This window comes from Rhinopithecus roxellana, chromosome 5 (genome assembly GCF_007565055.1).
Source record: "Rhinopithecus roxellana isolate Shanxi Qingling chromosome 5, ASM756505v1, whole genome shotgun sequence".
Lineage (NCBI taxonomy): Eukaryota > Metazoa > Chordata > Mammalia > Primates > Cercopithecidae > Rhinopithecus > Rhinopithecus roxellana.
The window spans coordinates 39,604,284-39,627,474 of record NC_044553.1 but is presented as its reverse complement, the minus strand read 5'-3'; the positions used below and the strand labels follow the sequence as shown (position 1 = coordinate 39,627,474).

General features: G+C 42.4%; 1 protein-coding gene across 4 annotated transcripts in view; it reads left to right on the top strand.

The window, feature by feature from the left end:
• The window catches only part of MYO5A (myosin VA), a 223,667-nt gene that overhangs the window by 64,298 nt on the left and 136,178 nt on the right, over nt 1-23,191 (top strand). For all 4 annotated transcript variants that reach the window (XM_030930343.1, XM_030930344.1, XM_030930346.1 and 1 more), the window contains exon 2: nt 20,186-20,296. In XM_030930343.1, coding sequence (XP_030786203.1) covers nt 20,186-20,296 — 111 coding nt within the window. The remainder of the gene's footprint in view (nt 1-20,185; nt 20,297-23,191) is intronic.

Genomic DNA, 23,191 nt, shown 5'->3' with positions numbered 1-23,191 from the left:
TCTCTAGACGTTTGGAAATTACTGAATGAGAATTGCATAACTTTTTTTTTTTTTTTTTTTTGAGACGGATTCTCGGTGTGTCGCCTACGATGGAGTGCAGTGGTACAATCTTGGCTCACAGCAACCTCCACCTCCAGAGTTCAAGCGATTTTCCTGCCTCAGCCTCCAGAGTAGCTGGGACTATAGGTGTGTGCCACCATGCCCAGCTAATTTTTGTATTTTTAGTAGAGATGGGGTTTCACCATGTTGTCGAGGCTGGTCTGGAACTCCTGACCTCAGGCAATCTGCTCGCCTCAGCCTCCAGAAGCGCTGGGATTATAGGCGTGAGCCACTGCGCCTGGCCAGTAACCTTAATATCTAATTATTTCTGCTGCTTTGTTCTCTAGTAATTGTCTCATCATGATCAAGGTGCAAGCATGGCCAGCAGCTGGCTTGGGTCTAACACCACTTCTGTGTTCTCCTCTTCCTTCAGGATTTCTCTCAGTGATCTGCCTTTTTGGTACTCAGTATTCATACAGTTGTGCTTTCAGGATATCAGACGAACATTGCAGCCTTGTATTATTAGCCTAACCTGTAGCACATATTTAAAAATATTAATGCCACAAAGTAGAAATTGTGGGTTTTGATCCAACTTTTTTTTTTTTTTGAGATGGAGTCTCGCTCTGCCGCCCAGGCTGGAGTGCAGTGGCGCAATCTCGGCTCACTGCAAGCTCCGCCTCCCGGGTTCACGCCATTCTTCTGCCTCAGCTTCCCAAGTAGCTGGGACTACAGGAGCCTGCCACCACGCCCGGCTAATTTTTTTGTATTTTTTTAGTAGAGACGGGATTTCACTGTATTAGGCATGATGGCCTCGATCTCCTGACCTCGTGATCTGCCGGCCTCGGCCTTTTGGTTAAGTATTTTCTCTAGTAGTATGTTTTAACTTGTTTGCATTTTATTTTTACTGTATCTTTTATAAGTTTTTACTTTGTAGTTACCATGAGACTTATAGAAAATATCTTATAGACATAATAAGTTATGTCAAGGAGATGACTGTTTATCTTAGATCACAAGGACAAGACAGAAATGCAGAAATAATTTTTTTTTTAGAAAAGCCTCTATAATTTAATTCCTTTCCCCCCACCTTTTTACTTTTTATTGTCTCAATTTACATATTTAATATTGGTTATCTTTTAACAGGTTCCTGCTGCTATTTCTTTTTGATTTATCTTCTAGACATTATATTAGTTATGAGTTGAAAGCACATCACCATTGCAGTTTCAATTATTCTGAGGTTTTTTTGTGTACCTATTTTTACCTGTGAGTTTTACACCTTCACGTGTTTTGTTTTTTCACATTAGTGTTTTGCTTTTTTCTTCTTCTTCCAGATTGAAGAACTCCCTTTAGTTATTTCTTATAAGACAGGTTTGGTGGTGGTGAATTCTCTCAGTTTTTGTTTTGTGGGAAGGACTTTATCTCTCCTTCATGTTTGAAGGATAGTTTTGTTGAATATGGTATTCTAAGATGGCAGGGTTTTTTTGTCTTTCAGCACTTTGAAAATGTCCTTTCACTCCCTTCTGGCCCATATACTTTTGCTTGAGAAGTCTGTTGCAAAATGAATTGGAACTCCTTTATATATTATTTGCTTCTTTTTCCTTGCTACTTGTAGGATGCTTTCTTTGTCTTTAAGCTTTGAGAGTTTGATTATTTTATGTCTTGGGGTAGCCTCATTTGGGTCAAATCTATGTGGTATTCTATGACCTTCCTATACCTGGATATTTATACGTTTCTCAAGTTTTGGAAAGTTTTCTCTTATTATTAATATCTCTTTGAATAAGCTTTCTTTCCCTCATTCAACTCCCTCTTGAACACCAATAATTCTTAGGTTTAATCTTTTAGGGTAATTTTCAATATCTCCTTTGTAGAGCTTCATTCCTTTTTATTCTTTTTTGTTTCTCCTGTGGCTGTGTGTGTGTGTGTGTGTGTGTGTGTGTGTGTGTTTTATGGAGTCTCACTTTGTTGCTCAGGCTGGAGTATAGTGGCACAATCTTGGCTCACTGCACCCTCCACCTCCTGGGCACAAGTGATTCTCCTGCCTCAGCCTCCTGAGTAGCTGGGATTACAGGTGTGCATCACTACGCCTGGCTCTAGTAAATGATCTGAGTGCTGCCCATCCTGAATGGGGGTGGTCCCAAAGGGAATATCCTGTCAGTGTGGAAAGGCTGGCTAGGGATTTGTGCCCAGGGGAATTGTGGAATATACCTCCTACAGTATGGTACTGCTGAACTCTGATTTGGAGTCTCCTCTGAGTTTAAGAGCAGAGTTTCCAGGGCCCGGGATGATGATCCTATATCCTCTCTTTGTTTCTGGCTGTCCTCAGGGGTATTTCACCCTTCAGGCACTCATGATGCTTCCTGTGGGTTGAGGCAAAGATAGGTCTTCTGTCAGGTAACCCAAGATGGCCGGGAAGTTGCACCTTGATCTCACTGTTTCCAGTGTAGAAACTCAGTCGGGGGAAATTTTCCTTGCACTTGGTGCCAGACAGATTTGGTGGAGCTGCGTCATTGATACAGGAGTCTGATTATCTTACCATCTGCTCACAGTTTTTTTTATACTTCTCTGTGGCCCTGGGAACTGTCTCATTCTCATTTTAATTCTGGGATATTGCTGGTGATTATCCTGGCATTATATTTTTGGTTTTGGTTTTCAGTGGGGGGAGGGGGTGGTAAAGCCAGCTTGCATCTGTGCCACCATTTTGGGGAAGAATCTGCCTGTATTTACTCAATTCTGACACTTTTTTAAAATAGTAGGAATGCATCTTATTGATAGTGTCTTAGATTTAATGAAATATGACATACGTTTATCCAGTAATTACTGGGTATCTGTTATAGATCAGACACTATGTTGGGCTGTGGGCATCAGTTTGAGTAAAACAGACACCTTCCAAGATTATCTTCATGGTTTTCATCGTGAAGAGAAAGTACAGGGTTATCTGAGAAAACGTAACAGTGGAGCTTAATTTGGATAGACACATCAGGGAAGGTCTTTCCAAGTAATGGATATTAAAGCATAAGATGTGAAGGATAAGGAGGAGTCAGTCAGGAAACAAGTGAACTAGGCATTCCAGGCCAAGAAAAAGCAAGAGAGAAAATCTCGAGGCTTGATCTAGCATGGATTGTTTAAGCAGTTAAAGGATGGGTGGTGCAGATGGCCCTTGGTGGGGTGAAGAGAGGGGCTAAGTAGTGAGGTCATAGGGAATGCCATGAGATGGGATTGGTTCAGGGCAAGTGCCAAATAATACAGGGCTCAAGGGGGTTATGTGAATGTTTTAGCCCAAGTTGTTAAAGGGTTTTAAGCAAGGATGAGACATTTTTCCATTTTTCTTCCTGTTTTTCCATTTCAAAAACATCACTCTGGCTGCTGAATAGAGAATTGGGGGAGGAAAGCTTGATAGAGAGCTATTTCTAGCATTACAGTGAATATTGGCTAGGATTTGGGTGGTGGCTATAGAGATGGAGAGAGAGGGACAAAATTTAGTTATAATATTGCAGGTAGGATTTAGTGATGGATTTGATATAGGAGTGAAGGAGAGGGCAGTCCTAAGGATCAGTTTTCTCCCCAAGAGCAACTAATTATCTGGGTAGAAGTGCCTGTCTGAGATGGGGATGCTGCAGGAAGGACATATTTAAAAAGAGGTAGCAGAAGAGTTCTGTTTTGGACTTGTTGAATTTAAGATGTCTATAAGACATCTAAATAGAGATTTTAGGAAGTTATGTGGATCTAGGGGTCTGGAGTTCAGTAGAAAAGTCTAGGTAGAGATAGAAATTTGGGAAAAATTGGCATTTAAAGTCATGAGAGTGGGAGGGATACAATGTGTAAATATAAAAATAATAAGACCCAGGAGGTGAAGGTTGCAGTGAGCAATGATCACACCACTGCAATCCAGGCTGGGCGACAGAGTGAGACCCTGTATCAAAAAAAGAAACAAACAAACAAAAAACCCACCCCAATAGTACAGTCTAATCATAAGAATAATATTAACATAGGCTAGGTGTGGTGACTTACGTCTATAATCCCAGCACTCTGGGAGGCGGAGATGGGAGAATCACTTGAGCCAAGGAGTTCACGACCAGCCTGGGTGACAGCAAGACTTTGTCTCTAAATTTTTTTTTTTTTGAGACGAGTTCTCACTCTGTCATCCAGGCTGGAGTACAGTGGCACAATCTTGGCTCATGCAACCTCTATCTCTTGAGTTCAAGTGATTCTCCCACCTCAGCCTCCCAAGTAGCTGGGACCACAGGCGTGCACCACCATGCCCAACTAATTTTTGTATTTTTTTGGTAGAGACGGGGTTTCACCGTGTTGGCCAGGCTGGTCTTGAACTCCTGACCTCAAGTGATTTGCCCACATCAGCCTCCCAAAGTGCTGGGGTTACAGATGTGATTCACTGCCCCCAGCCCCATCTCTATTTTTTTTTTTTAAAGAATATGATTAATGAGAATAGCTCACACTTATCAACTGCGTTCTACATACTAAGCACTGTTCTGAGTACTTCACATGTATAACTGATTTAATCTTCATGATACCCCTATGTGGTAGGTATTATTACCCTCATTGTAGACAATGCATAGGAAAGCCACAGGGCTAGTAAAACTAGCAAGCCTTCTCCTAAAGCCTGAACTATTATTATTATTATTACTATTATTATTATTATTTTTGAGATGGATGTTGTTATGTTGCCAAGGCTGGTCTCAAACTCCTGAGCTCAAGTGATCCTCCCACCTCAGCCTCTCAAGTACCAGGGTTTACAGGTGTGTGCACCACCATGCCCTGCTCTAAAGCCTGAGCCTGAATTCAATTTTTTTTTTTTTTTTTTTTTGGAGACAGGATCTAGCCCTGTCACTCAGGCTAGAGTAAAGTGGCAAGATCTTGGCTCACTGCAGCCTTGACCTCCTGGGCTCAAGCAATCCTCACAACCTCAGCCTTCTAAGTAGCTGGGACTATAGGCACGTGCTGTCACACCTGGCTAATTCTGTTCATTTTTTGTAGAGGTGAGGTCTCACTATGTTGCCCAGGCTGGTCTTGAACTCCTGGACTCAAGCAGTCCGCCTCCATTGGCTTCCCAAAGTGCTGGGATTACAGGCATGAGTTACTGTGCCTAGCAAGTCAAATTCTTAACACCACATTAAAAGAGAGAAGAGACTTAGCTTAGAGATCTGGGCAATTCTAATGGTTACAGATAGGATAGAGAAGGTAGAGCTGGCACAGGGAATGGGAAAAGAATGATTAGAGAGGCAGGGAGGAACCATGCCAGGCCAGAATGTTCCAGGTAGGCTGCCAGGGTCAGTGGTGAAACGCTGCTGAAAGGTGGGCCCTTAAAGGATACATAGGCATTATATGCATGATGAGGATGGGGGAAAGGGCTTCCTGGGCAATTTGAGTAGAGATAGATACGGAGGAATCAGCTGGTGTTTGCAGTTTAGAGGGTTGAATGCAAGGCCAGGAGAGGTGAGAGATGACACTGGAGAAGTTGACAGAGCCAGATCATGAAAGATGTGTAACATTCTGTATTAGTCCATTCCCATACTGCTATAAAGAAATACCTGAGGTTGGGCATGGTGGCTTACGCCTGTAATCCCAGCACTTTGGGAGGCCGAGGTGGGTGGATCACTTGAAGTCAGGAGTTCGAGACCAGCCTGGCCAACATGGTGAAACCCCATCTCTACTAAAAATTGAAAAATTAGCCGGGCGTGGTGGCGCATGCCTGCAATTCCAGCTATACGGGAAGCTGAGACAGGAGACTTGCTTGAACCCAGGAGGCGGAGGTTGCAGTGAGCCCAGATCGTGCCATTGCACTCCAGCCTGGGCAACAGAGTAAGACTCTGTCTCAAAAAAAAAAAAAAAGAAAAGAAAAAAAAAGAAATACCTGAGACTGAGACTGGGTACTTAATAAAGAAAAGAGGTTTGATTGGCTCCCAAGTTCCACAGGCTATATAGGATGTATGGCTGGGGAAGCCTCAGGAAATTTATAATCATGGCAGAAGGTGAAGGGAAGCAGGCACATCTGGCTGGAGCATGCGAACAAGAGAGGGTGGGAGGTGCTGCTACACACTTTTAAACAACCTGATCTTTCTATGATTCACTATCACAAGAACAGTACTAAAGGGGAAATCCTCCCCCATGATCCAGCCACCTCCCACCAGGACCCATCTTCAACATTGGGGATCACAATTTGACATGAGATTTGGGTTGGGACACAGACTCAAACTGTATCATTCTGCCACTGGCCCCTCCCCAAAACTTATGTCCTCACATTGCAAAATACAATCATACATTCCCAATAGTCCAAAGTCTTAACTTATTCCAGCATTAACTCAAAAATCCAAAATCTCATTTGAGACAAGCCTAGTCCCTTTTGCCTATGAGCCTGTAAAATCAAAAAACAAGTTAGTTACTTCCAAGATATAATGGAGGTACAGGCATTGGGTAAATACTCCCTTTCCAAATGGGAGAAATCAGCCAAAAGAAAGGCCTAAAAACCCCATGCAAGTACAAAACCCAGCAGGGCAGTCATTAAATCTTAAAGCTCCAAAAGAATCTCCTTTGGCTCTGTGTCTCACATCCAAGGCACACTGATGAAAGGAGTGGGCCCACAAGGTCTTGGGCAGCTCCACCCCTGTGGCTTTGCAGGGCTGTGCCCCCAGTGGCTGCTCTCAGGGGCTGGGATTGAGTGCCTTTGGCTTTTCCAGGCACATGGTATAAGCTGTCACTGACTTTACCATTCTGGGGTCTGGAGGACAATAGCCCTCTTCTCACAGCTCCACTAGGCAGTGCCCAGCCCCACATTTCCCTCCCACATTGCCCTGCTAGAGGTTCTCCATGAGGGCTCTGCCTCTGCAGCAGCCTTCTGTGTGGACTTCCAGGCTTTTCCATACATCTTAATCTAGCCAGATTGATTCTCTTGAACACTTTGCTGCTTAGAAATTTCTTCCACCAGATATTCTAAGTCATCTCTCTCAAGTTCAAAGGTCCACAGATCCCTAGAGCAAGGGCACAATGCCATCAGTCTCTTTCCTAAAGCATAGCATGAGTGACCTTTACCCCAGTTCCCAATAAGTTCCTCATTTCCATCTGAGACCCCCTCAGCCTCGCCTTCACTGTCCATATCACTATCAGCATTTTGGTCATAACATTCAATAGGTCTCTAGGAAGTTCCAAACTTTCCGTCATCTTCCTGTCTTCTTCTGAGCCCTCCAAACTGTTTCAACCTCTGCCCATTACACAGGTCCAAAGCTACTTCCACATTTTCAGGTATCTTTATGGCAATGCCCCGCACCTCAGTGCCAGTTTTCTGTATTAGTTTATTCTTGCATTGCTATAAAGAAATACCTGGGACTGGGAATTTGTAAAGAAAAGAGGTTTAATTGGCTCATGGTTCTGCAGGATGTACAGAAACCATGGCTGGGGAGGCCTCAGGAAGCTTCCACTCATGGTGGAAGGCATAAGGGGAGTGGGCACGTCACATGGCAAGGATGGGGGAGACAGAAAGCAAGAGAGAGAGCAAGAATGTGAGTGAGTGATAGCAATCTTGTGAGAACTCACTATCATGAAGACAGCACCAAGCCATGAGGGAGCTGCCCCCATGATCCAAACACCTTCCACCAGGCCCTACCCCCAGCATTAGGGATTATAATTTAACATGAGATTGGGTGAGGACACATATCCAAACCATATCATTCCTCCCCTGACCCCTTCCAAGTCTCATGTCCTTCTCACATTGCAAAATACAATCATACCTTCCCAACAGTCCCCCAAAGCCTTGACTCATTCTACTCTTAACTCAGAAGTCCAAGTCCAAAGTCTCATCTGAGACTTTTCTCCTTCCACCTCTGAGCCCATAAAATCAAAACAAGTTGACTGTTGCCAAGCTACTGTGGGGGTATAGATATTTCTCCCATTCCAAAAGGGAGAAATTGGCCAAAATAAAGGGGCTACAGGCAAGTTTGAAACCTAGCAGGGCAGTCATTAAATCTTAAAGATCCAAAATAATCTCCTTTGACTACACGTCCCATCCAGGGCACACTGATAGGAAGAGTGGGCTCCCAAGGCCTCGGGCAGCTCTTTGTCTGTGGCTTTGTAGGGTTCAGCCCCTAGGTCCATTCTTATGGGTTGGAGTTGAATGCCTGTGACTTTTCTAGGCTGAAGGTACAGAGTAGATTTACGATTCTGGGATCTGAAGAATGGTGGCCCCATTCTCACAGCTCCACTAGGCAATGCCTCTGTGTGGGGCCTCCAGCCCCACATTTCCCCTCGGCACTGCCCCAGTAGAGGAATGAGGGCTTTGCCCCTGCAGCAGGCTTTTGCCTGGGCACCCAGGCTTTCTCATACATCCTCTGAAATCTAAGCAGAGGCTGCCAAACATTCTTCAATTTTTATTCTGTACATCTACAGGCTTAACACCACATGGAATCTGCTAAGCCTTATGGCTTGCATTCTTCAAAGTGGCAGCTCGAGCTGTTCCCCAACCTTTTTGACCCTTGGCTGGAGCTGGAGCTGGAGATGGAGCAGCCAGGATGGAAGAAGCAGAACTCTGAGGCTGTGCAGGGTAGTGGGGCCCTAGGCCTGGCCCTCTACACCATAATGTCCTCCTAGGCCTCTGGGCCTGTGATAGGAGGGGCTACTAGGAAGGTCTCCAAAATGCCTTCAAGACCTTTTCCCCATTGACTTGGCTATTAGCACTTGTCTCTCTTTTAGTTATGCAAATTAGGATTTCTCTCTTGAAAAAGCTATCTCTGCCACATGGCCAGCCTGCAGATTTTCCAAACTTTTATGCTCTGCTTCCTGCTTAAATATATATTCCAACTTTAAGTAACTTCTTTGCTCCTGTACCTGAGTGTAGGCTGTTCGAAGCAGTTGGGCCACATCTTGAATGCTTTTCGGCCTTGAAATTTCTTCTGCCAGATACCTTAAATCATCACTGAAGTTCAGTTCCACAGGTCCCCTAGGGCAGTGGCCACAACGCAGCCAAGTTCTTTGCCAAGGCATAACACACGTGACCTTTGCTGCAGTTTCAGTAAGTTCCACATTTCCATCTGAGACCTTGTCAGCCTGGCCTTCACTGTCCGGATCGCTATCAGCATTTTGGTCACAACCATTTAATCAGTCTCTAAGAATTCCAAACTTTCTTTCTTCTTCCTGTTTTCTTCTGAGCCTTCCATATGCTTCCAACCTCTGCTGTTACCTAGTTCCAGAGTTGCTTCTACATTTTCAGTTTATCTGTATGTGAGGCAATCCCTCACTCCCAGTACCAATTTTTTGTGTTAGTTCATTCTTGCATTGCTATAAAGAAAGACCTGAGACTGGGTAATTTATAAGGAAAGGGGTTTAATTGGCTTACGGTTCTGCAGGCTATACAGGAAGCATGGTGGCATCTGCTTCTAGGGAGGCCTTAGGGAGCTTTTACGGTGGAAGGCAAGGAAGGAGCAGACACATCACATGGCAATAAGCAGGAGCAAGAGACAGAGAAGGAGAGGGGAGGTTGCAACACATTTTTAAATGACCAGATCTCACAAGAACTTACTATCACAAAGACAATACCAAGCCATGAGGGATCTGCTCACATGATTCAAATACCTCCCACCAGGCCTCACCTCCAGCATTGGGGATTACATTTCAGCATGGGATTTGGGCAGGAACAAATATCCAAACTGTGTCATTTCCCAAGTTAGCAACAGACCTAGAAGTGTCGATTCCCAAAGCTGGGGAGCAACACAAAGGGAGCCGCCTGTTATAAATGGGAGGGAAATACATACCGGCACCTGCCTATTATTTCCCAGGTACTATTTTCGCACCTTATCCATATTGTCTCATATAATATATGTGTTGTTTGATGTTTAATTCCATGATTCCTTAAATCTTACCATGTTAAGACATTTTAGTTAAAATTTAAAAAATTATCCATGACTTCTTTCATCACTACATCATTTATCAGAGTGATAGATAGATATTCTATGTGACAAGAAGAACCCCTGTATAAAGAGGCCTGTACATGTTTAACATGACTTCCATTTAATACTTTTTTCTACATTGAGAGCAAGTGTTGAAAATGATAGGAAAGTGTGAGTTGAGCAACTTCGGTCACAATCAGGAGAAAGTGATTCAATGAGATTGTGTTTTTCTTACTCTTATACACCCTAATCATCTTGAAATCGGAGATCTTTCTATGTTTGAATTCTGCTTCTGTCATTTATTAGCTGAGTACCTTTGGGACAAGTTATCTAACTTCTCTCAGGTGTTTTGTTGAATAAGGGACTTGTTTAATAATAATTACAAAGCATATTATGAGATTAAGTAAAGTTAGGACTTTTCTTTATCCTAATCAAAGCTCTCATGAATACAACCTATATGGTTCCTTTCCTGTTGGTGATTCTGTTTTACCTTTGATTATTTTACTTATTTAGAATTTTGTGGTTTAAAATACCACCAGCTAATTATAGATGGAAATACTAATTTTTCTTGATGTGCATATTAACACTGTTCTTAAGAAGTTAGACCTAGTTCTGAAAATAATCTTTGCATGAGTGTTAAATAACTACAGTGTCTAAAAATATTCATTCCAAAGCTCTGTCATCTCATATCAAATTTTAGAAAAATAAGAATATTTAATTTTTGCTACTTAATGGTAACAAAGCATATCCATTAATTTGCAAGTTCTTGTTTTCTTCCTAAATTTAAAAAGATAATTTCAATGTCTGCTGGGAGCTAACTTGAACTTGATTTTCTTCCTTCCTTCCTTCCTTCCTTCCTTCCTTCCTTCCTTCCTTCCTTCCTTCCTTCCTTCCTTCCTTCCTTCCTTCTTCTTTCTTTTCTTTTCTTTTCTTTTCTTTTCTTTTCTTTTCTTGACAGAGTCTTGCTGTGTTGCCCAGGCTGGAGTGTACTGGCACAATCTCGGCTCACTGCAACCTCCACCTCTCAGGTTCAAGCAATTCTTGTGCTTCAGCCTCCCGAGTAGCTGGGACTGTACAGGTGCGTGTCACCACTCCCAGTTAATTTTTTGTATTTTATTAGAGACGGGGTTTCACCATGTTGCCCAGGCTGGTCTCGAACTCCTGAGCTCAGACAGTCCACCCGCCTTGGTCTCCCAAAGTGTGATTTACTTTTTTTTTTTTTTTTTGAGACGGAGTCTTGCCCTGTTGCCCAGGCTAGAGTGCAATGGCACAATCTCAGCTCACTGCAACCTCTGCTTCCCTGATTCAAACAATTCTCCTGCCTCAGCCTCCTGAGTAGCTAGGATTACAGGTGCCTGTCACCATGCCCAGCTAATTTTGTATTTTCAGTAGAGACGGGGTTTCTCCATGTTGGCCAGGCTGGTCTCAAACTTCTAACCTTGTGATCTACTTGCCTTCGCCTCCCAAAGGGACGTGTGATTTACTTTTAAACCAGATACATTTCACAGTATATGCAAGGTGACTTGCAGAGTCAGCAAAAAATTAAAAATTTTAAGTCAACCCTATGATTTTATTCATTTATAGAAATTCATGAACCTGAGCTCGCTCATTCATTAAAATTTTAGTCTTCAGCATCCTCAGATTGTTTTTTGTGGTTATTGACTAACCTCATTTTTGGTAGAGCCTTCATTCTGTTGTCAGAGCCCACTGGAACACTGCAGGATGGATGGCAAGCTGATTGGCGTGTCTTTGACATGTTGTCTTAGATGAGACATTCTTAAGTTTCACCAGATGACATGGGCCAGTTTAATAGCTGGTTTCCATTATGATACCCAAAACAATTTGGGGGTGGAGGAGGGGAATTCCTTCATAATAAAATCTACTGTTTTGGCCAGGCGCGGTGGCTCACGCCTATAATCCCAGCCCTTTGGGAGGCCAAGGCAGGCGGATCACGAGGTCAGGAGATTGAGAACATCCTGGCTAACACTTTCTCTGCTAAAAATACAAAAAATGAGCTGGGCGTGGTGGCATGCACTTGTATTGTAGTCCCAGCTACTCAGGAGGCTGAGGCAGGAGAATGGCATGAACCTGGGAGGCAGAGCTTGCAGTGAGCCGAGATTGCGCCACTGCACTCCAGCCTGGGCGACAGAGCAAGACTCTGTCTAAAAAAAAAAAAAAAATATATATATATATATATATATATATATTCCATCAAGGGGCCTCAATAGTATAAGTAATGTTCTACTTCTGAACCTAAATGGTGGGCATATGGAAGTTCATTACATCATTCTTTCATTCAGCAGATTATCTATGTATACACATAGAGACAGACACACACAGACACATCTCATATATTTCATAACAAATTAAAAAATACAAAATATACCATTACTAAGAGGGGCAATTTGTTTCTTTAATAATTTTTGTTTCCTTTTTTCTGGAGAGCTCATCATGTCCTTTTAGAATAGTAGTTCCTGATTTTTTTATGCCAAAAACATATTCTAAGGGCTATATGAATTACTTAGTAATCATATGGAACATCCACATTAATGTCAGGTTTCAGAGGAGGGGGTGACATTTCAGGATTTCTTTCCTGCTTTAGTTCGAAGCACAGAGGAGCACTTAGTTTTTGTAATAGGCCTGTTTGAATTGTGACAAAGCACTCATTTTTGCAAACATTCACAATGGGCTATCAAAAGTGAGCCATGGCAGATTCCGAATTGCCAAGCTGCTCATGATTTAATACAGAAGCTAATAAAGATGTGCACATGTGCTATAAAGCAAACAATGTATATGGGAGTTAGGGGGAGAAGAGAGAATCATATGGGTCAAATTCTTTAGGTCTTGCTCAGTTTACTTTGTTAGTGCTGTTAGTCTTGTTCCCAAAGTGTCTGGGGCATCAGAAGCAACTGCTTTTGGTGCCCACACCCTCAGTGTTACTTGACAGACAAACCGCAAGTTAGCAAAACTTCCAGTGAGTCATCTGCATCAATCAAGGGCCTCTTCAGTGTTGTCATTGTGGTAAGATATCGAAAGAAAGATGACTGGTGGGCCAGGCGCAGTGACTCATGCCTGTAATCCTAGCACTTTGGGAGGCCGAGGTGGGCAGATCACCTGAGGTCAGGGGTTCAAGACCAGCCTGGCCAACATGGCGAAACCTCGTCTCAACTAATAATACAAAAATTAGCCAGGTGTTGCGGGGCATGCCTGTAATCCCAGCTACTTGGGAGGCTGAGGCAGGAGAATCACTTGAACCTGGGAAGCAGAGGTAGCAGTGAGCGGAGATTGTGCCACTATACTCCAGCCTGGGCAACAGAGCGAGACTCCATCTCAAAAAAAAAAAAAAAAAAAAAAAAAAAAAAAAGACTGGTGCCTCCTTAAACGTGCAAGGCTCGGTGTAACCCCTAAGAAGGTGCAAGGGCAGTGCTAGGTGAGCCAACACTGGTGCCCCTCTCTGGCATGTACCAGTGCCAGCATGTCCCTTGAACCTGCCTTTCTAGTGCTCTTTTAGACTCTGTCAAAATTCCTCATGCTGCCAGGCAGGCCTCATTAAATTGTATTGTGGAAGGACAGATGTCTTTTATTTTCCTTGCAAGCTGTTATGCAGGTTAAATCTGTGTTAGCATTATTTTATCAGATTTTAACTATTATAAAATTTAGTCCATCTTCATTTTATTCTTATTCTCATTTTTTATCAAGTGGTTCATTTGAATTGTCACAAATCTTTATGTGCTTAAGTTTTATGTAATTTAGGTTTATTTTCTCATTTTTCCCTCCCCTAGGCTTTTTTCTTTAATCACAGTACCTCAATTCTCAGGCTCTTCTTTTTCCTTCTCCTACCAGTTTCTACATCATTATTTACTCTTTCTTTACCTACTACTTCATGAATCTCTCTTCTCTAAGGCTCTGATTCATGCCCTGTCCCAACCCTGTTTGGTGGCCTCAAACTCTGGTATGGCTTCATGGAAAATCCTGAGCTAAGCCTGTGGAATGTTTCCAATTTTTCTCATCTCTCTTCTTGCCTTGCCTTATCTCAGTCTTAAATAAAATCAACATATATGTGCTGCCCACAAACTATGGGCCAGGAACTTGGTTGACTTCAGAGGGGATTCAAAGATAGCTTTGAAAGAGTATATAGTCTGGTATGGAAGGTAGGTAGATTCATGAATAACTAAAATAAGGTCTCAGGTAGCATAAGTGAGATGTTTGAGAGACTCTCACAAGATAATGAGGGACTAGATCTAGAGTAGTGTGAGTGGAGAAGAGGAAACAGGAATCACTGAAAGAGAGCGGAAACGGGGATCACTGAAAGAGAGCCTAACCCTTTGTTAGCTAATCATGACAGAATCCAGTTACATGACAGTGTTACCAGGGGGTCCTTGCTCCCAGAGCTCCCAAGATGGTGGCGGGCAGCTTCCAAAATGGCAGCAGGCCGCTTCCATGATGGTGGCAAGCCTCATATTCTCTGACCTGGGGTTCTTGTCCTCACGGATTCTAAGGAATGGAATCTTGGGCCATGTGGTGAGTGTTACAGCTCTATGAGTAGCCGCGGGTCACAGAAGAGAACCGTGGAACCCAGTGACTAGTGTTCAGCTCGATCAGGACGAACCCAGGCACTCAGCCGTGTAGGAACAATGGCAAGCCATTGTCCGATTGGGAGCGGCAGTGGGCGCCTCGCTGGATCAGGAGCACAGCAGACACCCTGCCGGATCTGGAGGGATGGAAGTCAGCCACCGGTCTGCGACAGAGGCAAACAGCAGTGGTGGACGGCGAGCTAAAGCTCAGCTTGAGCCGTAACAAACACGAACCAAAAGAAAGTGCAGTTGCAGGATTTAATAGAGTGAAGACAGAGCTCCCATACAAAGGGAGGGGAGCCAAAGAGGGTAGCCATTGCTGGCTGGAATGCCTGGGTTTATATCCCGATCCTTGTCCCTCCCACTGTGCTCTTAGGTGATAGACGATTGGCTATTTCTTTACCTCCTGTTTTTGACTAATTAACATTTTAGTGAGCTCTCTGATTGGTCGGGTGTGAATTAAGTTGCAAGCCCCGTGTTTAAAGGTGGATGTGGTTACCTTCCCAGCTAGGCTTAGGGATTCTTAGTCCGCCTAGGAAATCCAGCTAGTCCTGTCTTTCAACAGGGGCCTTCCCTTGCCTTGCTGGGGGCTATGTCCAGTTTGATTCACTTTGGCCAGGGTTATCGTTTTCTAACTGCTTCTTTTTCATCAGGAGGGCCTTCTGCAGACTTAGTGGGCAGTGTCTATCCTTGTTTCTGATTCCTGCCCGACTCACACTGTGTCCTATTTCTAGGTTTCTCATGCGTTCCAGTGGCCTTGTCTTCTTGCCTGCCTTCCTTCAGTCTTCTCACTGGATGTGACTGGACAAGTTTAGTTCTATTCCTGCCCTGTGTATTTGTGTTGCGGCCTGGGGGAAGAGTGGGAGGCAGGGTTGGAAGTGACAAAGGCAGTAGGAAGTGGCGTGTCAGGTTGAGATTTCCCTGTTTCAGCATCTAAGGTATATATCCTCAAATTGACCCCCTCTGGCCTAGTTGTTTCTGCAGTCACTGATCTCATTGGTTAAGAAACACATGGAAAAGAAACACAGAAAGGCAGTGGTAATAATAGAATGGTTTCTGACCTATTTCTCCTTGGATGCTTTCCCCAGAGGTAAAGCTAAGATAAAGAGGACGTTGGTTATGAGAGTGGTGTTCAGTGTTTAAATATCTTGCTTTTGGTGAGTGTGAGGGCCTTAGACTTCCACTGCTTATCTGTAAGTGTTGTTAACATCTAGCCCTTGGAAATCTAGTCTTTGGCAAAGTATCTACTCTTTGCAAAATACTTGTGGAAATCTGAGCTGGAGCTCCCTACTGACACAGAGCATGAAGGCGCTTTCTAGATTTAAAGTCTCCTCATGTTTAGGCACTGGTCAGTCATGCTTTTACAGACTCACTTGGACACATTTTCCTTTTTTGTATTTTCATCAGTCAAGGTAATAGGTCGTTTCATGATTCTGAATCTCTCTCTCTCTCTCTTTTTTTTTTTTTTTGAGATGGAGTCTCACTCTGTTGCCCAGACTGGAGTGCAGTGACGTGATCTTAGCTCACTGCAACCTCCACCTCCTGGGCTCAAGTGATCCTCCCACTTCAGCCTCCTGAGGAGCTGGGATTACAGGCACGAGCCACCATGCCTGGCTAATTTTTGTATTTTTAGTAGAGGTGGGGTTTCACCATGTTGGTCAGGCTGGTCTCCAACTCCTGAGCTCAAGAGATCAACCTGCCTCGGCCTCCCAAAGAGCTGGGATTATAGGCATGAGCCACCGTGCCCATCCTGACTCTTAATCTCTTTATATTTATGTATCTTTTCTGGAACCAGTAATGCCTTCCAGAGAACGCTACAAAAATGTTATCTTTGTAAATAAGCTTCAGATTGGGAGCAGTTAGTACATAGAAATATTTATTGCATGAGTAAGGTTTTAGTGATATGTACAGATATTACTCAGTTTATGGACTGTGTACCTGGGAAAAAAGTTGTAAAACAAATTTCAGTGACATGTTTGATATATGATATTAGAAATCACCTCCTATGGGAAAAAACAGTAACAACCCCACGCTGTACTTATATATTGGTTTATGCTTTTCATGAAGTTTCTATGTGTGTAAGCCTTTGCAATAAACTGGAAGACTATTGTTGTCATCCTCATTTTATTGTTGCCTGAAATAAAGGCCAAGGCCCATCTGGTAGCCCTGGGTCTAGAACCCATAGTGTAGTTCCATACTCTTTCCTCTGCAAACTGTTTAGATGAAAAGTTTGTATGTGTTGATAATAATAAGAGAAAATTAAAGCAATTGAGTGAACTTTTAATCATACTACTTATATTCAATTTAAAGAGATACCTTTTATTCTGATCTTCTTTTGATAAATTCTTACCAAGCACCAGCTGTGTGTCAGGTACTCTTCTAAGTACTTCCTGCAGTGTTGAACAACACAGACACAGAACTTATGTTCTAATGAAGGAAGAGAGACAGTAAATAAGTAAATAAGCAACATAACAGCAAGTGATTTCAGATAGTGAATAAGAGCGCTGAAGAATGTAAAATGGAGAACGGTAATTGTAGTTTGGATTGATTTCAGCTAGAAAGATCTGGGAATGCCTCTCTGAAGAGGTTTACATTTGAGCTATCATGTAAGTGAGAAGGAGGCAGGCATAAGCAGATCTGGGAGAAGTACATTATAGAGGAATTAACAAGGGCCAGGGTCTAGAGACAGGAGCAAACAAAACTGTGTTCCTGAAGAACTAAAATAAGATCTGCATGGCTCCGGCTTAGAGGTTGGCAGGGGAAGGAAAGGACAGGTCATGAAGGACTTTGTAGACCATGGTAAGGGATTTGTGTGTTAACTGTGATGGCCAGGCCTGTAATCCCAGCACTTTAGGAGGCCAAGGTGGGAAGATCACTCTCTGAGGCCAGGAGTTTGAGACCAGCCTGGCCAACATGGCGAAACCCCGTCTCTACTAAAAATAAACAACAACAAAAAAGTAGCTGGGCGTGGTGGTGGGCACCTGTAATCCCAGCTGCTTTGGAGGCTGAGGCAGGAGAATTGCTTGAACCCCGTAAGTGGAGGCTGTAGTGAGCCGACCTGGGCAACAAGAGCAAAACTCCGTGTCCGAAAAACAGAAAACCAAAAAACTATGATGGCTATTTGTCCTACTGTTTTCTTGTTAAAATGTCCTTCATTTTATAAAACGATGGTGATATTAGATAGTAGATTGGTATTTATGTTGCCTGTGCTGAGTGTGAGGGCCTTAGCCTCTACTTGTCTGTAAGTGCTGCCAGTAATTAATGGTTTTGTAATCTTACTTGTCAAGACTAAAAGTTAGTTAATAACCTTATATCAGTCCCCAAACTTGAAAAAAAAATTTTACCAGCCATGAAATCTGGTAGTTTGGAAACTACGGCAATATACCACAGCAGCTTCCTAATAGGAAGGCTTGAAAATATTTGTCAGGAAAGAGGTTAACATCGACTGGGCACGGTGGCTCATGCCTGTAATTCCAGCACTTTGAGAGGCCAAGGCAGGCGGATCATGAGGTCAGGAGATCGAGACCATCTTGGCTAACAGGTGAAACCCTGTCTCTACTAAAAATATAAAAAAATTAGCTGGGCGTGGTTGCATGTGCCTATAGTCCCAGCTACTCGGGAGGCTGAGGCAAGAGAATCGCTTGAACCCAGGAGGCGGAAGTTGCAGTAAGCCGAGACTGCGCCACTGCACTCCAGCCTGGGTGACAAAGTGAGACTCCGTCTCAAAAAAAAGAAAAAAAAAAGAAGAGGTTAACATAATATCCAGGACAGTGGCATGGCCTGCTGAAATGTTTTTCTTACAGGAGACGTTTAATTTAAATTATCTTGAATCTCAGATCTACCTGTACTTTCGTTCACCCACTTTCTTTTCGCTTTCTCTTATCTATAAGTTCATCACCGGGTCATATAAATTTCTCTTGTTCTTGGGAATGACCTTGTTACAAGCTTCCAGAACTTTGTGCCCAGTACTTAGAATAGTCATTACATTATCACAATTCTTTGGGAAGTTGCCCCACATTTAACATACTCAAATCCAGATGTTCCTTCTCAAAGCTCCAAGTAAATTAGTACCCTGATCATTCTTAAAAATGAAATCTAGAGGTGAATTTACATGAATTGAGGATACAGATACAGGCCAGAGACTGGGTTCAGTCTGGCCATGCCAGCCATGATTGATTGTATCATGTCTTTCCTTTGCTGGCTGAATCTAGGATTCCTGTTTTCATATGTGATTTGTTCATGAAAATGGGCATTTAGGTTTAGTGTTATGTGTGTTTTAAAGGGAAATTTCTTCCCAGAGAGTCCAAGCACATAAAACACTTCTTCAATGAGGTATTTGAAAGATTTATGCATGTTAGTATATTTTGTTCTTTTTCTTCAAAATTGACCACATAATCTTCTGGCTTATGTCCAGAGAGTGTCTAGTTGAGGCAAAATATTTGCTGCTTTAGGAATCCCTGATGATTACCATGCCTTTTTCATGGTGTTGAGGCTGCAGGAGCTAAGTTTATTAGTGACTGACTGTGCCATTTTTACCATTTCCCACTCATCTTTATAAAATAATGAAGGCAAAATGCTGAACAACAGTGTTTTTTCAGTTTTTAAAAATTTGTTATTTTTATTCTCCTCTTCTCCTACTGTGATGGCTCCTGAGGGATATCTGAGAAATCGTTAAGGCTTTGCGGAGCACAGGATGCAAACTACAATAAAAAATCCAAATTGTGGGCTGGACATGGTGGCTCATGCCTGTAATCCCAGCACTTTGGATCATGAGGTTAGGAGTTCGAGACCAGCTTGGCCAACACGGTGAAACCCCGTCTCTACTAAAAATACAAAAGTTAGCTGGGCACAGTGGCACATGCCTGTAGTCCCAGCTACTCGTGAGGCTGAGGCAGGAGAATCGCTTGAACCTGGGAGGCAGAGGTGGCATTGAGCCAAGATTGTGCCACTGCACTCCAGCCTGGGCAACAGAGCGAGACTCTGTCTCAAAAGAAAAAAAAAAAATTCCATATTGTAAACTCAGCCATAAAAAGATGTCTGAGCTATTGAAACTGTCAGAACCACAACACCATAGCTTCAAAAATAGATCTTATGTGTACATTTTAACCTAAAATTATACTTTCAGGTGGCATTTCCGGTATAAAGCAAAGTCAAGCTTTGATCATAACTGTTTTGTCAGAACACACTTTTTGTATAATTTGGGAATGGTGGTGCTATGAGGGCTAAAATATTTTTTGTTTACTAATTTAAAAAGTAAATTTCATCCGGGCATGGTGGCTCACATCTGTAATCCTAGCACTTTGGGAGGCCAAGGCGGGTGGATCACTTGAGGTCAGGAGTTTGGAGACCAGCTTGGCCAACATGGCGAAACTCTGTCTTTATTAAAAATACAAAAATTAGCTGAGCGTGGTGGCAGGTGCCTATAATTCCAGCTACTCAGGAGGCTGAGGCAGGAGAATTGCTTGAACCCAGGATTCGGAGGTTGCTGTGAGCTAAGATCGGGCCACTGCACTCCAGCCTGGGTGACAAGAGCTTAACTCTGTCTCAAAAAAAAAAAAAAGGAGATTTCATATTGGCCAAGATTTCTTTTTTCATAAATTGTTTAATTATAAATAGTTATATGTTTGCATATTATAGTAAAATAATTGATTTGCTAGTTTAAATTTTTTTCTTTTTGTCTTCTAGTTTGCCAGGGTTTGGATACCTGATCCAGAGGAAGTCTGGAAGTCAGCAGAGCTGCTCAAAGATTATAAGCCAGGAGATAAAGTCCTGCTACTTCACCTCGAGGAAGGAAAGGTGAGATCTCACTTTCATTTGTCGTCATTGGCATAAAGTGAAGGGAGTTCAAAAGAGTAAGTTTACTGTGAAGTAAACTCTCAATGGAAGTTAAATTTTGAACTTACCTAGAATTTTTACTTACTAAATTAGTAAAAATGGCAAACTCAATTTTCTATCCTGATAGCATTTTTAATGGCATAGATTAGTGAAAATAGCAGATACTTTTAAAAGCTTTTATTTTGACCTATGAATTTATTATGATTATCAGGTTTAGATTCATATCTAATCCTAAAACTCTTGCATTTAAACTGGTGTGCTATGGGGAGTGCTTGTAGTGTTTTTAAAAAGAGGCATATTGCCAGGTCTTAGAGAAGACTCATTGGTGGCAGCATGGAGAGCAAAACTGAGGGGAAGACACTAGTTGGGATGAAGGCAGGGAAGAATTCGGCCAATTAGGAGGGCATTGAATACCAAACTAGGGAATTAACTTATTTAACATTTATTGGTCATCTGCTCTGTGTTAGGCAAAATGTTCGGCACTTTGGAGTGGATTTTCTTATGTTAAATTTCACACCAACCCTATGGGTTGGCAGGTGAAATAATCACTGTTTTCCAAATAAGAAAGCCAAACCTCAGAGACCTTAGGTAGTTTTGCTCAAGGTCACACAGCCAGGAAGTGGCTTTTGGAATTTGAAGAGAGATTTGAACACAGATAACTCTAAGATGAGTGCTTATACTATTTGACTACATTGGAGTTTTGCAGATTACTGGTCATGAGCAGTTGCTTAAGGTGATGTCTGCCATGTTATCCACTGTAAAGTTACTGTTTTCCCTTTGTAATTAGTGAATGTCACTGTGTTGGGGCAGATATTTTGAGGCCACTCATATATCCTGCTTCTCCTTAAACTTTGTCTGCTAATATTTGCCCAGTGTTCATTACTGTGTCTTGCCTGCAGCAAGTATTGTTGTGTTCTAGTGGTGATTCTCCATTTCTTTCCTTCCTTGTATACTTATTAACTAGAATTCTATAGGGAAGGAAGTACTGTTTCTTCTGTCCCATTTATTTATTAATTTAATCATGTATTTATTATGGACTCATGGGTATTTCTTCTATTCTTCATTACTATCATTACTTATTTTATCAGTTAAATTGTTCCAGCTTTGGTCATTGAGATCTCTCTTAGATTGGGTCCTTTGCCTTTTTTGACAGGTCCCTGTCCTTTTTAATTTTTTTTGAGACAGGATCTCAGTCTGTCACCCAGGCTGGAGTGCAGTGGCTTGATCATGGCTCCCAAGCTCAGCCTCCCTAGTGGCTAGAACCACAGGCATGAGCTACCATGCCTGGCTAATTTTTAAATTTTTTTAGTAGAGATGGAGTCTCAATACATTGCCCAGGCTAGTCTGGAACTCCTGGCTCAAGCAGTCCTCCCACCTCAGCCTCCTAAAGTGCTGGGATTATAGGCATGAGCCACTGTGCCTGGCTTTTTTTTTTTTTTTTTTAAAGATATAGCACTTCTCCTGGTACCCCAAGACACTTACCCTGTATTTCCCCTTTCCCAGCCCTGATACCTTATATTGGAGGATAGTATTTGACAACCAAGATCTGAGCACTAGGTGTGCTCGTTGCTATTGAGATGACACCACTTCTAGGCCCTCTTAGCATACAGAGCTAGAAAAATATATACATGGATAGATAGACAGATACTAATATGTATGCATACTATACTAATGTATACTCAACCATCTATACTTGCTTTATGTTTACATGTGTATGTATGTGTTTGTATATACATATTATATATATATAATGTGTTTTTAGAGATGGATGTCTTGCTGTGTTGCCCAGGCTGGTCTTGAACTGCTGGGCTCAAGCAGTCCTTCTACCTCATCCTCCCAAAGTGCTGGGATTAAAGGCATTAGCTACGCACTTGACCTTTTTTTTTTTTTTGAGATGGAGTCTACAATCTCTGCTCACCGCGACCTCCGCCTCCCCTCCCAGGTTCAAATGATTCTTGTGCCTCAGCTTCCTGAGTAGGTGGGATTACAGGCACGTGCCACCATGCCTGGCTAATTTCTGTGTTTTTAGTAGAGACAGGGTTTTACCATGTTGACCAGGCTGGTCTCGAACTCCTGACCTCAAGTGATCCACCCACCTTGGCCTCCCAAAGTGCTGGGATTACAGGCGTGAGCCACTGCACCCAGCCTTGACCTTCTTTTAAAAAGTAAAACCCGTGAGTTAATAGGGATCCTTTTTTCTCCAGTCCAATGCCACCAGATTCATGCTATTATTCTTCCTTTGATTATGTATACTATAACTTCTCTCTTTGGTTTTCGTTATCTTTAATATATTACTTATTCATTACATATGTAAAGTTATTTCAGAATTGCTAATCCATACCCCTATGAGAAGCAGATTTGCCAACCAGAGTACAGTGTCTATGTTTAATTTTATTAATCCTTAGTATTTTTTAAAAATATAGAAATAGAATGATACATACCTTTAATAAAAGCAAGAATAGGGACAGGGGTCAAACAAGAAGAATAAACTCTATAAAATTCACTAACTATTCAAGAATCATTCTCTTTTTAGAAACTAGAGTCACTTAGGGTCCTAGATTACAATAGAGAAAGCATGGCTTTTGTAATAGTAGGAGAGTATATTTATTTAATGATGTCCATTGATTCCAGAGAAGCAGATTATATTCATTGAAAGCCTAACTCCAAGAAAGAAATTTCTGTGAGGATGTTACAGGTCTTCTCTACCTTTCAAATTAGTGTCTTCTCTAATATTTCAATTTTAGCTCCTCTCCATACTCGCCACAACCCCACCCTGTAATGAAGACTGAGAAAAGAGCTCTGCGTTGCCCTTCTGCCATTCTGGAGTCTTCTGGCTAACACCAGAACAGACAATTG